General features: G+C 39.5%; 1 protein-coding gene across 4 annotated transcripts in view; it reads left to right on the top strand.

The window, feature by feature from the left end:
* Window positions 1–18136, top strand: part of znf536 (zinc finger protein 536) — a 153689-nt gene that overhangs the window by 119130 nt on the left and 16423 nt on the right. For 2 of the 4 annotated variants that reach the window (XM_079468104.1, XM_079468105.1), the window contains 2 exons: window positions 13992–14109; window positions 14622–14672. The exons of the other annotated variants lie outside the window; for them this stretch is intronic. In XM_079468104.1, the coding sequence (XP_079324230.1) occupies window positions 13992–14109; window positions 14622–14625 (122 nt within the window). In that variant the 3' untranslated portion in view covers window positions 14626–14672. The remainder of the gene's footprint in view (window positions 1–13991; window positions 14110–14621; window positions 14673–18136) is intronic. 4 annotated transcript variants of the gene reach the window in all.

Genomic DNA, 18136 nt, shown 5'->3' with positions numbered 1-18136 from the left:
TGTTGCATACTGTGCTTGAATAGTATAAAAATGTAATTTGGAAAAATAATAATTCTCTTTTAATTTTGCATTTCAACTAATATCAAGCAAACTGCAGTTAGTGGTAATAATAATAACTCAAAAAATACAGCTAACTAACACAATAAAAACACAATAACACAGTATAAAGAATGGATTTCTGAAATCATTCATTACTTCAATTATAAATCCAGATTCAAAGGGACTTAGGATGGAGTGCTCGGCCCTACTTTGTCTAGACAAGCGTAATTCGGAAATCGGACAGCCCACTTTTAAATGTGTATCATTATAGATGTAACAATATCAGATGTAGTATTTTTTGTGTGTGTTCCCATTTGGATCTGTGTTTTACCATAAACCACAAATGAGTCAACCTCTAACACTCATGTCATCTGAACTAGTCAAAGAGGTGAATCAGTATCCGACAGAAAACCAAAGCAGACTAAACCTCTATTCACAATATATACTGCACAGCCTAGAAAACCCATGAAAATCTGAGAGATGAACGAATATTGTGAAAGAGCTGACCACAGCAGCAGTGTAAAAGGAGATAGCCTAGCATCTTTCCATTGTGATGGATCTTGAAGTTGGGTGAGGATGTTATAGTTTTGACATCATTTTTCAAACAAGGGCGACTTAGAATAAAGTTTCAAGACTGCCATGAGTTCAATTTTCTCCCTTCAAAACGGTTTACATTAACAATTAATGCTGCTTTTGACCTTTCAATTATGGAAAATATGTCCGTCATTGAGGAACCTGTTGCATTTTTAATATTTAGAGGAGGTCATTCACTAGGCTGAAATGAATGCTAGGTTTTTGTCAGCGTAGTGAATATGTCGTATTGTAATATCCTTCTTTAATCAAAGACATTTAAAAATTGCCGTTGTGACGTCCTCCTCTCCTGCTGCTATGAAGAGCGACTGACCTTTAGAGATAAGGCTTTGTCTGAAGAACAAACGTGTTTTTGTTTGGCATTTTTAAAGCATGACTCCATAAGTTTGTAGCTGGTGGATTCTGACTGGCAGCTGAGCCCCTCTGTATACACTGTGACAGTGTGTGGGCATGTTTGAGTAATACATACAGTAAAGCATTGAATGACCACGAGGAAAATTCAACAGACAGTTTATTCATTCTTTTCTGAGGAGAATGTGTTAGTATTACCACTAAACCTGATCTAAATTATTACGCATGTGTACAAGAGATGGTGAATGAAAGAAATTCTCTCCTGCACCTTTTGATGTCCTCATTTTATCTTCTCTGAATGAATATATACCAGAAAGTAGTCTTTACCAATACTAGACTTTGGCCCAGAGACAGGGACATATAAAACAGACTACAGCGCTGGAATAATCACTAAAATTACTGTCCTTTTTAGCATCTTTGTGTGTATTTGAAACTCATATGGATGTAAAATAGCAATACAAGTGTAAACGTCTGATAGTGAGTCTTTTGTGCCCCGGTGTCTTGTACGGCATTGAGTGAAACACATTTTGCATGATTCCTTGGGGCTGGGCATAAATGAAGCAAAAATCCCTCTGAAAATTTAATTCGGGGCGAAATATGATTATCTGAAGTGGCTTGGCATTAGGTTTGTATGCAAATAATGCATAAATCATTAATATTTAGAATTCTCAGCTGAATTTGGTATGCCTTGACATCCAGGGTGAAGTGGAGTGAGATCCATTTTAAAGTGGCACTCTCATTATTACAACGTTTTTATAAGACACACAAACACATTTACCCCCTCTTATATGTGAAGTATATTACGTTGATAGGATTGTAAATTGGCCTTCTTCTTTATATCGTACAAACACACATTGCACACACTTTTCTTGTCATCATAACAAATACCTTCCCTTACAAATCATTTCATTGAGAAATTTCTTGTTGACTGTAACCAAAAGAAATATACTCACATTTAACAATTAAAGTTTATTTGTAGAAATACTAATGCAAAGAGCATATCAATGCAAAAGTATGATTTAGCACTTGACGGTTCTCTTTAACACCTTAGCCCTGTATTGTTCGCATTGCTTAATGGCCTTGTTCCATTGTGCAAGGCAGCCATTGTGTAAATGTATCGTGTAATCAATACTAGGTCTGTTAGTGGCATATCTTCATCTATACATTGCACATGTCTTGGGCATTGTGTTCTTTGTATTTTACTGTTGCTCCTCTTTGTCTTCCCCTTAATTTAACAACGTATCATCACAAGCTACGCGTGTTGTAATAACCACATGTCAGCACCTGTGCAGAACCTGCTTACATAAATCACATGGTAAGAATTAGGCCTTCAACATTTTTCAAGTGTTTGCTGATCTGTAAGAAATTCTACGAATCAGATGAGGTGATGTATTTAAAAGAATGGCCCTACATTTATTGTTAAGCACCACTCGTAGCAAGAGAGAGCAAGAAAAACAGGGAGGCCGAGAGAAAATTGGTCGTTAGTCCTTGTGTTCTGATATCTTAGATTTTCTTTTCGCACCGCTTTACTCTCACCCTTTTTGTTGTTGTTTTTATTGTCGTCGCCGTAGCCTGCAATGTAAACAGTTATCTGGAATCACTCTCTTTGCCTCCATTAGGCATCATGAAAAATGGCCGCACTTAGATTTCTCAGCAGTTGCAAGCGTGCGCTTGTGGTGCTGTAATAAGGGTTTAAAATTAACTATTTGATACACCTGCCAATGGCTGCCGAATTGAAAACATTAACTGGCCATAAAATTGTACGTTACATCTATTATGTTTTTAAATAATTTTTTGTCAGTGACAAGAGAACTGTTTAGTTTTTTTTTCCGTGCATATAAGTGACATATTAGATTAGTCCTGGTCATTGCATTTCTCTCTGAATTCTACACTAGATGGGCAGATTAACATTCATATATAAAACTGCACCTGTTACTAATGTCACATTATGATTTTACTCAATTTTTCTTTTGATGGCTTGATATGAATTACAATAATATTTGTGGTGGAACATCAAGTTCTGGAGAGGAAAAATAATGCCTTCTAGATAAACTTTTAACTTTTTTTCCAGGAGATACAATTGTTTGAGGACAGGCAAAGCACGGAATATGTTTTCTTTATTGGGCGGTTTGTATGGATCTGATTTAAATTGTTTTGGATTGCTTGCATCAGTGCAGGACAATAATTCTTATAATTCGACGTGTTAAACCTTGTGTTATGTTGTAGCTCTTAATAAAGTTATCGTTCAGCTAGCGAGGTAAATCTTTTCTCCCTTTTGGTTCTTAGAGAGGGTTCATTTTAGACAGTGACCACGATGCTGAGGGACGTGGTTACCCACACTATCTTTAGTGATTTTAAATGTGTGTATATTTTTGTAGATGGGCAGCTGTGTGTCAGTGTGTGTTAGAAGCCCAGGTTTCCGATGTTTACCGCTAAGAGCAGTCCCACCACCCACAAACTAGTTTTGCCACACAGTCAAGACATTCCTCATGATATGAAAGACATAGAGGAAAAGAGAGTAAGAGAAGGAAAGGCAGAGGAGGATGTATAGAGAGATCAGACGGGAGGACTCGTGAAAAAGGGGCTGCTCGCCCCCCTGTCACAGTTCATAAGGCCCTGACACCCCCTGGTGGAAAAGCAGTGAACCCTGTCCCCATTCACTCCAAACCACTCAGCGAGGATGACGGATGATTGGAGAAAGAGAAAGATAGAAAGAAACAGCAAGAAATAGGGGCTAAGCTAAGAAATCTGAGTACACAACACAACACATAGAGAGAAAATTCAAGTAATTGATGTAACTGTATGAATATCCTTCACAGAATGGTATTGTTTTGTTTCTTCCTTTTTTTTCTTTTGATGCAAATCCTTTTGGGTTTATCCTTTTACAATTTGAATTCCCCTTCAATTCCCTTTCAAAAATCAGAAAATTTAAATTGATCAAGCCCACAAACGATACAGTCGGAGGAGGCAGGAAATTCACAGATTTGAATGGAATTCTTGGATTTCCACGACTTTCTACCTTTTTAATTTTAGCGCCTTTCTACTAGCCATGGTGCCTATTTCTTTTTATCTTTGTGTGTGCGTTGAGATGCATCTTGCCGTAGCAGACAGGAGTGGGTAGTTAAATGTAAATGGTGTTTAGTCACCAGTGGCCAATTATCACTGTCAGAAGGGTGTAGGATCAGACCCTCTCTTGGGCGGGTCTTGACCCCAGTCTGGTGATGGTCAGACACAGTGCACTTTACTTCCTGTCTTCCTGTCAGCTTTAAGTTCATCTCTCCTCTTTAACTTTTTCGGTAAGACTTTACATTAACGTACACTTTATAAAGCATTTATAAATGTGTTCATTAAGGATGAATAAGTCATTTACAAAGGCATTATGAAGCAGTTATAACTGCATGAATAAAAAGAGGGATTCTAACGAAATACCTGCCAAATAGTGGGCCATTTTTAACTCACATGTTATAAATGCTTAATAAATGTATTTATTCATTATTAATTTAACTCGAAAGCAAATTCATTATTACCTTGATGTTGTTTGCAATATAGGCTATCAGACTGGACACTGTAGGGTTTTATGATGTTTTTTTTTAAACATGCTCACTTTTTGGCAGGTATTTCATTAGAATCCCCCTTTTTGTCCATGCAGTTATAACTGCTTTATAATGCATTTGTAAATTACTTATTAATCATTAATGAACACGTTAATAAATGCTTTATAAAGGGTCCCTTAACGTAAAGTGTTACCACTTTTTCTAACTTTATATCCCTCTGTTTCTGTCACTCTGACTCCTTTTCTATCCATCTCCCTCTGTCTCTGGAGCTCTGACTGTGTTAAATGTGTGGTAATAGAGACCTTGTGTGAGTGTGTGTTCATCTGACCAGGTTCTATTATGAGACAGTAATTAAAACATTTGGTGCCTGCCTTGTGCAAAGCCCACAAATGTAACGGAAGAGAAGCAGCTTTTTTTATATATATATTTTTCAGTTGACTTTAAATACCATAAAGTGTGTGTTCCCGTCTGATCTCATTCATATTTGTGAAGTGTACATATGATATCATCTAAAAACGCATTTATACAGAACATTTGTGAAAAATCTAAAATTAGATGCCAGACTTTAGTAATACTCTGATGGCTTGTTGTGTACTCAGAAGGACTGAGTGAGAAGGACCTTTTTAAAGACTTGAAATAATTTTTTTAATGAATTCCAGATGGAACAAATATAAGTGAGGTAATTTGCACTCTTTGTTTGGCTGTATGCAATTATCATAAAAGCTCAACAAGTATGAAATATAAGGAAAACACTTTTGATGTTAAGATGTAACATTAATTCATGTTTCACTTCTTTGGTAATTTATTGTGTGTTTGTGTTTAGTTAAATGTTAGATCTCATTTATTATAAATACAATCCCATGCATTCAATATTCATATTAACCTCACAGTATTCATTTATATCTCGACATTTAGTCATACATTTAAGATACTGTTATATTGATGTTGTACATGTTAAAATCTCAATGTAATGTGAAAACATATTTTTACTGAGACCACAGTTTATGCAAGAATACTTACAAAAACAAATGAGATCACACCGGATAATCTGTAACTATTTTTATTATCAAAATGTCCACACACACTTTACTTCTGTACGTCATTTACAACAGAACAACCACCACTAAGTAATTATTGCACATTTTCAGAACGCTAGAACTGTTACAGACACCAAGGGAGAAGGAGAGAAAATCAAACTCAATCTTTTTCGTTTCTGTCTCTGTTGGCCCCCATGTTCTCCTTGCATTCAGTGAAAAGAGATCTCCGCATCCAAAAAGCAGTAAGCAGTACGAGGATGAAACTTGGTAATTGCCAGTAATGCTGTCCTCATCAGGTGGCTAATTAACAGTAATATTGCTCGTGTTAGTCTGCTAGCAGCCTTGCGTTCGGGTAAATGTGGAGAGCTGGGAGAACCCGTCACACTCTGATGATACCTACGGCCCGAGGGTCAGCCGGCCTGTGTTTTATGTCTGCATAATCCCTCCCTCGGGAACACGGCGGCTCGCCATAATCTTTAGCTCCTTACCGTTAAAGTCGGAGCTAGAGAACCTGTGTTGAACCGAGTTATAACGTACAAGCGATTTTTAAAAGACTCCGAGACGAATCATTCATCTCTGACTGATGATGTTTAACCTGTCACCGAGAGTTTAAATGCTGTCAGCCTCCGAGCACACTGTTGTGGTACATTTAAGAACTGTCAACCAGTCTTATTACGGAGTAAAGGTAGACTCTTGACACGACTCATCAGACTGAGTCTCTGAGCCTCGTCCCACGCTTCTCCATCTCAGAGCGTATTGCCTCAGGGAAGCGCTCTCACAATGAAAGACTGCTCTCTCTCTCTCTCTCTCTCTCTCTGTGGAAGTCTCAGAGGTGACAGACAATGTTGGTGAATCTCCACTATTTCCATTGTGCGGAGTGTGATGAAGGCTCGTCGGGTGAAGGCGAGGTGCTATTTCACATGTTCAATATTACCATTTTAACTTCAACCTAGGTGAATTAGCGCCTTGTCACTCAACTACACAAATTCTGCTTTCAAAGAGCAATTAATTGTAAAAGCTGTTGTCAAACCTACTGGATGGTACCTGTTGCTCTCCTCAGCAGCTGTGCGATCTCTAAAAATATTTTTCCCTACGCTAATTTACTCTGATATCAACTTTGGCGGTGCTGAAAGCTTTTGAAAGGCCTCGTAATTTTGCTCTCTTTCACTCTTGTCTCGTACCTTGCTGATGTACAGTAAGCTTCATAATTTCCAGCGGGGAAAAAAAGAGTGGTCGCTGAATAAAGGATCGGGTTCCAGTATAACAACAAAGGAAAGAAATATTCAATGCTAATGACAGCAAAACAATTATGCTATTCATAATATTAGACAGAAAAAAAGAGATCTTGTTAGAGGAAACCTTGGGAGAGAAGAATATGAAGTGTTCTCACTGGTGCGGTAATCACCACACGCTACTGTTATTTTTATTCCCCTGTAGCCCGCCGTAGTCTGCATTTAATGACAGAAACCCTTAAGCTAATACTTAATAGATTTGCACCTCGACCCAGTGTTTTTTCCCCCCACATATTTGATCTTATTATTTCTTTGTTTTTGTTTTCGCTTTTTTCTCGACACAGACTTTGTTCAATTTGAGATTTTCCTCATAGCTGTGTTATTTGCGTTCCCCAGGTGCTCTTAGATGTGAGAATCTACTCTCAGTGGAGTTGTACCGGTAGAACAACACTTCCTGCCTTCGCAGGGGCGCGCCTCACACACGCAACATAATGATGATGCTTACAAACACACACACTGTGTGACACGCGCACTCCAAATGTAATGAGAGAATATGCCCCGACTCCAGACGGCAGGCGCAGGAGTTAAAAAAAGAATAAAGCGCAAGTATGTCAACTTTTATTTGCTCTCTTATTCTACATCAATGGCAAACAATGCGACAAAGTTAATAAAACAAATACAGAAAACACAGTCAGGCTGAGGAGGGTTGTGTTTTGAGAGGCAGCGTAGCAATTACAGACGGATCTGTCGTATACTTCTAGTTGCGGTTGTTGTGCGAAAGAAGAGCTGGTCCAATAAGCCACATTTGATTCATACTTCAAATGAAGACGAGGAAGGAAAGTTCCTTCAAATAGAACGAGTGGAGTAGCAACATAAAAGAAAAGCGTTGCATGAGAAATAAGCCCACATTATGCCATTAGCTGTTAAAAAATGCACTTAATTCCTCTGTAGAGATGAAAATAAATCGCACGAGCTCATGCATTGTTCCATGCAAATCCCATCGAATGGATTTAAGATGGCGTATTGTTTATTAGGGAAATATGGGGGGAGGTGGGAGAGCTGCTGTTCTAATTGCAGTAATTTAATCAGGATTAGAAAGGTTACCTGGATGAGGCAGTAGCGCAAGGACACCAGCGTATGTGGAAGCACGGAATTCAGTGCGAATCACATTTCTCAGTTTATGACGTGTTGATGTTTTGCGTTGATGAATTTACGACGGAGCCCGAGCTGGCAGCGGTGGCACTCTTCTGTGGATAAATAAACAGAATGTTCTATTGTTTCCATCCCCCTTCACTCTTTCCCTCTCACACGCACACTCTTTGCGTCTCTCACCCGTTCTCTCTCCCAAGCTTAGCTAAATAGGAAGCAAAGAGAATCCATTTTAATCAGATTAATAACTTGGTTGATCACATATAACCTAATTTTCATTCAGTGCTGCCCTTGTCCGCTGAGTCATATACAAAATGACCTTTGTGTCGCCACAGCGACTATAAAGCACAGTAAGTGCCATTGTGCTGTCAAAAAAACAGAAGATGTTTTACATCATCGCAAAAGTTTAATGTGTCATTTTTTTCTACAAATGTGATGCCCCTTCCACAAAAGGCCACCTTCCAATTGAGGGCCATTAGGTTGAGACTCAAGTTTCCTAGGGCTTGGGAGATGGGAACAACTTCCCTCCGGCATTCACAGTAATATGAATCGTCCTTTTAAAACAGATATGGTTACATATTAGTTTTGAAAGGTACAGTAACTGCCTCAGCTTTAGCTGTCTGCAACAGTAGGCCTTTTGTGTCCACAAGAACTCTATAACTGGCCTGTGATCCCATTTTGGTTCTCTCACTCGAAACACACACATACTCAGATACACACACAGACACTCAAGTTTGAACACTCTGCCTTCTCGTAGAATATTACAATTTGAAAGTATTTGAGCCTGAATGACGGCTGATGACAGTTTCGAGGCAAAGTCTGAAATCAGGCTCACCTTTTGCCTGCGTCTGTTTGTTCTCAAGTGGTGTTTCTGTTACTTTCAGAAGTTATTTTCTATTCCTTCATCAAGATAAATCTCAGCCTTGATTTACTGGTATGATTAGCAGTTTCAAAGGAAATCTGCTGCGATTTAATTATCCACAGAAAGAAAAAAAGAAGAGTGAGAGAGAGAAGGAGAGAGACACGGACACGCACACATGCATAGGCTTTAAGTCACACAGTTTTACGCACACAAACAGGAAATATGAATGAAATATTTATGAAGTGGGCTGACGACTGCATGCACCCATATGTTTCAGCCTAACAGCAGTTTACGGCACTTCTAATGTGATGAGTTTCCACTGAAGCAAAGAAGTCGGATTTACAAATTATATAGGATATGAAGAGGAACGACAATATAATAATTACTCATATTAATGCATTTTATTAAGCATTTTCCCTCCAACAGTTTTGAAAACAGTTCCTGAATTTAGCCATGATAACCATCATCATTCTTTTATTTGATTAGTGAATTTTTTTGTCTGCTGTAACGTGTTCTTTGTTTCTTTTTACACGTCCTCTTGAAATAATGTTGTTTCATTGTTTAATTGTCTGTTCTGGAGCCACACAGCCCTAGAAGATGAATTTTCGGCGTGATTCATTGAGCAACAATTCTTGTAAAATCAGGCCTAGCATATCTGTTTCTTTTATAAAAGCCAGCATGCAAAAAAAGGAGAAGAGTATTAAGCTGAGGATTAACACCATACTTTTAGATAAATCTTTTTTTCATGTGAAACTTCATCCCTACTTATTCTGGCCAATCACTGCTTTTACACGCTTTAAATTACACATTATGTCCAAAGTTAAGGACATAGCTTTTAACGATAATATCTGTATCACAATTATTTTTGACAACCAGCTTTTAAACTCAGAACAATGGAAAATATGATAGCTGTATAATGCTTTTGTAAATAGAGAAAGAGAGTGTAAAAAAGCAGAGAAAAGCAGATAAGCAGAGCTTGGCTGCTCTGCTCCATCCGTCTATCTTTGCATCCTTCCCCCCCAAAAAAAAACAAGGGAGAGAAAACAATAAAAATCTAACTAAATCTCCTCTCCTCATCGGTAAATCCTTGCTGATCAGAATGCGCCAGACCCTAACAGAAAAACATCATAGTTTGTCTCCAGTTCCTAATTGACTGCACAAGGATTGGTCACAGTAGCGTCGGAATGGATTTCCATGTTGGTTGCGCTTTTAACTGGCGCTGCAAATGTGAGGCAAAATGTCTCTTTATTATCCAAAACAACAGTTATTTTTCTCGCTCCCTCTTCTGTGTCCGCGCTTCCTTTTCTGTAAAGATGATAGCAGCACCTCCCTGTCTGTGTTTTTTTTTTTGCAAGGTCAACCCAAGCTGACAGTTGACAAACGATCTCAAGATGGCCACATCATCTGTCCTGTAATTTCTTTTAGGAGGGGGGGTAGAAAATGATAAGCTGAATGCCGTGTATCATGTTTTTTCTCTTCCGCTCGCCCAATTTTCCGCTCAAATCTCTTATCGGCTTATGAAAAGGATTGGTAAGCAGGTGAAACAGTGATTTTTTTCATGCTTCAAAGTTGTCGCTGCGCTCTCACAGGCCCGAAATCTCTCCGATCTGGACTTATCCTGTTTCTGCATCTTGGCACAGTGCAGGGACTCAGTATTATAGACAAGCTGGTCATCAGATGGGAGTTGGGTTTATTTCTGTGTCTCATCCCTCTCCGTTCTCCCTCCCCCCTCGCTGGCGTATCATCCAAGTTATGTCTCATTTTTTTCTACTGGACAGCTCCAACAGAATGCCCGAGAACTACATGTCCTTGAGAACAGAACCACTTTTCAGTCTAATACTTTGATTGATTATTTTTCCCCTGTTGTCGTTGTTTTTCCGTTGCTTTTTTGTGACCGTCGTCTTAGTTTTCCTCTTCCCAAGATCATTATTCGTATTCATGCCGAAGTTGTTCGGGTGGGGAAGAGGCTTCAACTTCAGCAGTGACGGCCACTTTGACAAAACAGAGAGTATGTTTTTAATTACCTGGATTTTTTTATGTTGTTGTCATCTCCCAGAAAGTACTGCTCTTGTTCTGATGTTCCTATTATGTTCTCATTTGAATGCCTGCTCTCCACAGGAAGTCCAATTTCTCCCCAGCCCCCCCACATCACTTCCACCAAGCCTCCAGTGTTCACCATTTCTGGTTTTTCATTATGCCTAATTGCATTAAGAGACATATCATAGTGGAGAGAGAGAGAGAGAGTAAGACGAGGTGTCATCACTTTCTAAAACACAATTAGGTAACACCTCATCAGGGGTTCTGTCTGCCTGTGGTTGACAGGTGTGTGAATGTTAGCAGCGTCGGTGTTGGCGGTGCACAGGCCATTGTGAGTGCTTGACAACTGTTCGTCAAATGGAGTGACAGGCGCTTCTTTGCAAGCACATTTGCCCGTCCGCTGTCACATCCCGATCAGCGCTAACAGTCAACAATCGCCACAATCAATACTCAATGAGGTGTGGCAAATGTACCTGGTGTTTGCGTGCGCGCGTGCGTGTGCCAGTTTAGGAGGGGGTCTTTAACGATAATGAAGCTGTTCCATGTGTCTTCCCTCCCTGTTTACTTCAACTTCATCTGACGAAATTAAACGGTTGCTTGTTAATTTGAGAAATAACATCAGCGAGTTTTATCAAGAGATATGCTGGGAAGCAGTGGTACAAAAGTTTCTATTTTCACACCCTTGTTTCATTCTGCAAAGTTTTTTTTAAGCCATTCAGGAGATTTGATTCACAGTGTCATTGTGAACGTTTTTATTTAATCTAAAACATTGATAAGGATGATGATTAATGAGGATGATGACAGGGATTGCACGCATACAGGAAGAGTGTTTAGAATGTCAACCATCTGCCTGATCTTTATCATACTAGCCCCTCATTCGGCCTGGACGAAAATAGATAAAACGGATGGAATAAAAAAGAAACAAGATGCCCTGGTGTTGGTAGCGCAACCTGATCATGTTTAAATTGACGCCTTCGGAAGAATTATGTGCCTGGTTCATTATAAAGCTATCCAGCATTATGCTGTATATTTGCTTTGCGTTTTGCTCCGAATGCAGTATTGGATATTGCACCTTGGAGCTGACACATGGAGACAAAGCCTGGAGAGCAAAAGTAATGATCACATATAAATATCAATATGAAAAAAGGGTCGTCGCTAAATAAGACGTATAGCTATTGATGTCTGAAGCACAGTAATGTCAGGCGACGACGAAGCGAGAGACGAAAAACAAGGAGAGAAAACATAATGCCTTGGTTTTTCAGAAGGACAAAAAAGACAAAAACGGTTAATCGAAAACACTCCAGAGGCATAAGAATCAAGCTGAGGCCGAGATAAAAACATAACCGCTCTGTGTGCCTCACGAACAAAATCGTAAATAAATATATAATCAGTTAGTATTATGCAGGTTTGCTCGGAGAGGCATTATCTGTCTGCCGTTGCCTTCTCAAGTCAAAGAACATTTGACAGTGCAAGTCCCTGATGAAAAAAGGAGAGAGAGAGAAAGTTATGACTTCAAAAGTGTTTACTCACCGTGTTTTTTAATTTGTCTGGGCATATGCAGTTTATTTGCATTTCAAATACGCGTATTTGAAGCAGGTGGTTTAAATGCCAAGATGCGAATTGATGACAATCACCTCTACCATAAGCGTCAAGGGAGCTGTACTCGCAGCTGACATTAAAACTAAACGAACAGCAGCTAAACAAATAAGTCGAAATAGAACTCTGTAACCAGCGCAACCCCCCCCCCCCCGCGCCCGCATCCTCTCTGCCCGCGCTTTTATTTTAATATTCATGTACATTTAAATATCAACCCATATAGCGAGATAGCAACGTGTCTCGACAGAATCGTGAGCAAGGGAGAAAGACAGAAAGAAAGTAAATACATCACATTTGAGTGCATATAAATCCATTCATCCGTGAACGGCATCAAATGCCTCCCCCCCTTTCTCCCCTTTCCTGGCCGTCGGTTCCATCGCTTCCATATTCATTTTTGTAATTTACAGCAAATCCAATAGCTGTCAATCACAAATTAAAAACTCCAAATTTACAACGGGGAGGAAACAGCTGCTTCTACGTTTACAGCAAGACCACTCTAAAATATTAAAGACATGTCACCCAGCTCTGTGCAGCCCTACATCTGCGGCCATCTGTTTTCTATTAAAACATTACACCAAAAAACGCTGCTATTTTCATGCTTTTTGATCAGCACAGGAAAGCGAGACTGACAGTGTAAAACCGCCCGACACGCTGAGCTTTTATCAATGGCCCTTTCCGACGTGTCATAATAAAAGGCTTTGATTGGTGCGGGGTGTATTTGCACAAGTCAGACATGGAGCAGCGGAGGTCACATTTTAGGGCCCTGAACGCTCGAGGAATAACTTCAACGAATCTGGTGCTTTTCTACTTGCTTCTATTCTTAATTTGCTCTTGCTCCTGTGATGCCAAGAGTGGGTGTTGAAAAGAAATACGTTGTGAGTGATTTGATGACATTTCAGCATGGGGGAGAGAGAGGGAGCTTTCGAAAAGCGATGCTGAAATATTCTGTTACGGCAGAGCAAAGAAGAATTACGGTCAGTGTCAAAGGTAAACAATTACAACATTCTGAGTCACTTTTTGGAGTCTGGGCAAAAGAGGATCATTGCTCCCACTCTAATAGGTAATTTCCTTTGTCTTCAGAGCAGTATTTCACATGTTGCCTTCCACAGGGTGGTCCCCTCCACAAAAAAAGAAAAAAGAACGAGCGAAAGAAAGCAAGCGAGCAAGAAAGAAAGAAAGGAACGTGTGCTTGGCGCATGCATCAGAATTGTAGATGAGACGTTTTGTTCACCATCTCGAACTGCCAACACAGAACAGTTTGTTGGTGGTATGTGGAAAGGAAGCCTGTTTGGCAGATTTCTGCCAGACGAGAGAGGAAACTTTTCCGTAAACTTCAAACTGGATGTAGAAGGAGATGGATGTTGTTGTCTGAAAGAAAAAACATGAAAGGGCATTTAATTTAAGTTGCGAATGCATGATGAGCAGGGGCCCTCAAGTTATACAGTATCTGCTGTTTGAGTTGTTAGAATATCTGTGTTCTCCCCATGACAGAGACTTCATGATTAACAAGCTGGCTGTTTTTCTCTCACCCTCCATTTAAAAGAAAAAAACCCCACTGAACTCCTGCTGCTCGGAACGACATTTCTCTCCTCGCCGCCTCATCTCGACTCTCCCTCTCTTCCTTCCTCTCCTCCTCTCCTCGTCTATGGCAAGAGTCACAGGTGTGTGACAATAATTACACATACACTCAGAAAAATAATGTCATTTCTCTCCATTTAATAACTTAGCAGTAAAATGCAGAGGGGGAGCGCACAGGGAGAGCAGGCCTAAATCTTATCTGATACCCGGGCCCCTAACTCAATCATATGGCTCTTAAGAACAGGACACGGGCAGCTGGGGCTCACTAATATGCATGCAATATGTGTGTAAAACGATACGCTTTAATTTTGAGCCCACTTTAAGAAGCAACAAAATCTGTTTATACGTGAGACATTTAAAATGAGGGAGGAAAAAAATAAAGCCATTTAACTCCCTCGTTCCCGCCAAGCTGTGACATCTGTTTAGTCTTTTCTTCATCCCTCTGCTCCAAACGCTCAATCCCAGGAAGACAGAGTTTTTAAAAACCCACTTTTCCTGCCTGCTGTTTATGCTAAAGCTCAGCGCTTTGAATCTGCGGAAATACAAGTTGAGAAAATGATGATTGCACGTGTTTATGTCTTTTCCTTTATTTCAGATGAACTCTGCTTCTTGCGGATTCGGTTTCAACTGACAGACCACCAAAAAGGTCCTTTAAGATGTTTTTTGTCCAGATAACTAAGAATTAGTTAATTCGCCCACATGAGCAATTTTGCATGGTTTATTTCTAGTTAAGACCAAAGTGCACGTTACAGGATAGAAGCTTTATTCTGTGTGCACATTTATAGTCACAGTTTTTGGTTTTCTGCTGTGTAGCAGACTCTTTTACACAGTGGATCGCTTTACACGATTACTTTACCCCCCTAGTTATGATTCCAAAATTCTTTAAAGGGATAGTTCACCCAAAAAGAAAAATTCTGCCATCATTTGTGCACCAGCATGGCATTTGTAAGCTGTATATGCCTATCTTCTGTGAAACACAAAAGAATATATTTTGAGAAATTGTCTGTCCGTAAAATGGAAGTCAGTGGGGGCCAGTCTGGTTTGGTTATCAATGATCTTTAAACAGAGGTGGATAGTAACGTGCTCCGTTAACTTCATTACATTTACATTTTGGAAAATATATACTTTTAAAGTAAAATTTAAAGTGGGTATTTACTAACTTGAGTATATTTCTAATAAAAATCTGTGCTCTTACTTTGTTACACTGCGTGACTTTCCTTCGCTCCTTCATTTAAAAATATCCAAATTGTGTTGTTTATTTCAAGGTTGTCGTCTCTTTTTACGGGCATTCCCGAGTGATTGATTCTTTTGAAAGCAATAATTGAACAATGGGCAAAACCGTTTGAATAGGTTCACGAATCAGTTCAAATTATTTGTTCAGTTCGCAGCACGATCTGAATCATCTGAAACGGCGGATTACTCACTCCTCATAGCACGAAACTTCAGAACACGCAGAACACAAAGAGCGGATATGAAGTGGATATGAATCTATATCTATCCAATCAAAACTGCAAATGTGTCATATTGTTTGCCAGCAATGATAAATGCCCGCCATATGCGCGCACCCGCGTGACCTGTTCGTCAGACACAGCAACATGCGTGCGACCTGTTAGACACAGAAATGTGGGCTTGCAAAAATATACATTTAAAGAACAGAAGGAAGAAAACATGCTGATGGGCGTGTGGTTTACAGTTTACTGTATGTTAGAAGTAAGAGCTTTTCACAACACACACACACTTTTCACAACACACACAACATGTGAAAACGTTAATTTAGTCTAAAATCTATTTTTATTTCATATAAGAGAGCACTGCAGATATTCTAGATCATCTTAGGAAATGAGTTTAGTAAACGCAAAACTCTGCAGGTTGACTTTAGTTTGACATGGTCTTTTAATCTAAATAAGTGGTAGTTGTGTTTAAATTAAATTGACAGAAATGCTTGTCTCTTCTGTGTTTGTCTATTCTTTAGTATCTGTGTGTATATTGCAAAGATATCAGCTTATGATAATAATAATTATTAAAAATATTGATTAAAATATTGACATTAATATTAATTTGATGAATAGTAGGCCTATATAATCAGATACAAAGTAACTAAGTAACTGGCTACTCGAGTCATTTTTAAATAGTGACTTTTACTTTATTTGAGTAACAATTTCTCTAGTTACTTGTACTTTTACTTGAGGAAAGATTTTGGCTACTCTACCCACCTTTTTTGTTGTGCATAAGAAAGTCATATACTTCAGGTTTGGAATGACATGAGCTATCCCTTTTATGTTTTTTTAATTCTAGCTCTTATTTGCACAGAACAGACAGTACAATTCTGTATGTATGAGGAAGTGCTTGAATCCGCTAACATGGTTTTGCCTTTACCTCCCATCACTCTCTAGCTAGCCAGGACACCTGATGCACTCGTTTGAACATTGTAATGGCGTTGTGTCTCACACTAGTATCAAGTCAAGTTGACTATGATATGTTTTTATCATAGACAAATTAAATACCTAAACATAAGGAGTGAGGAAATGTGCACTTGGCTTACACAATAGTTTCCTGTGCAGTACACTTTTATGTGAAGCAGTCCTAACAAACCTATGAGAGTTAGTGTGTAGTAATTGGTTGGTTAAGGCTGTTGGTGTGTATGTGCATACTGTATGTGTCGCCACAGGGCTCTCCCAGTAAGCAGGAAGTATGAGAGAGTGAGGAAGAGAGGGGCCTGTGGGGGAAAGACATACATGGGAGGAGGAGGAGGAGGAGGAGAAGAGAGAGAGGAAGGGGGGTTAAACTTCAAAAAGCCTCTGACACATGCTGCCGCTGGCCCTGACCACTCCACAGATGCTTTTGTTCATTGCTTCTCACTCTCTCTCTCTCTCAGTTACTCCTTTACTCTCGTTCCCTGTGTCTTTGGCGATATGCGCAGAGTACAGATATCAAAGTCGCACTGTCTGTTAAGACTTCAAACTGGGGGCCCCGTCCGTCAACCCCAATCATATCTGAGCCCCGCTTACAGACTGGAGTGGAATATTTGATCTGTTCTTTTATGGAGGATCAACAATCAGGAAGACGGGCAGACATAAGAGACATTGTGGAGGGGGTGTTGTTAGGACTGGGGGTGTGTGTGGGGGGGTAAAATCAGCCCACTTCCCTGCCCTTCACTCAAGCTAACTACAAAGAGTTGAGCCACAAATGCTAAAGGAATAAAGAGTGCTTTGCTCTTCACCCTGTTGTATTTTACCAGCACTTGACATCTTTCTATGAGACCAGAAACTCAGCAGATAGAGTCTGTTATTACTCAATGGAGACATTACGGTTATTTGCATAGTTGTTGTGATGACAGTAAGCATTGTGGTTTACATGTACCTTAAGAAGTCTTCAAGGCAGCTTACCGGGGCATCATCGGACAGCGTTATCTCAGGCGGTTGGGTCTCTCCATATGACCACTCCCAACGTTAATCTTTGGTATCTCTAAAATCACATGGATTGGATTGAATCGAATATAGTCAAATGTGTTCAATATATCAGTGTAACACTCTTAAAGGGCATCATAAATATATAATTTGTCTAAATCTTTAATAAGCACACAAGAGGTGGGACATATGTAGAACTTGTGGTGTTCCAAATCTAGAAATCTGTGGAGCTTTCTGCTGTGTTCAGTATGCACAGATTCTGTGTGGGCCTGGTTATGACTATTAATAAATCCAGACATGTGTCACTTAGATAGAGGGTAGTATTCTTAGTTCTTAAATCCTTTGTCTGAGAGATCAGACCGTATAATTACCCATCACATTAGAGTAGGAGGCTTTGACCCCTGCATACACACAGGGGCCAGGAACAGCTGTAGGTGTGCTCCAGGGCAACATGTTTTTAGATCTTTGTATGAATGTGTATGTGTAAATCCATGCGAGACATGTCAGGATTCCTTTAGACACATTAACTGGATTCAAACTCCAGTCTGTGATATTTAAGAAATGTTTGAATTCAATAAATAAATGCTTTTAAAAAATAAGCAACAATGAAAAGCAATGGCAAACTTTAGTAGGTATCAATATCTGACCCGACCAGGACTAGGTCATGAAATCCTTCGGCTTCTAAGTGATGCCAGCCTTTGAT

Source organism: Barbatula barbatula, assembly GCF_947034865.1.
Source record: "Barbatula barbatula genome assembly, chromosome: 1".
NCBI lineage: Eukaryota > Metazoa > Chordata > Actinopteri > Cypriniformes > Nemacheilidae > Barbatula > Barbatula barbatula.
The sequence above is the reverse complement of the archived record's forward strand: the minus strand, read 5'-3'. Positions and strand labels throughout refer to the sequence as shown.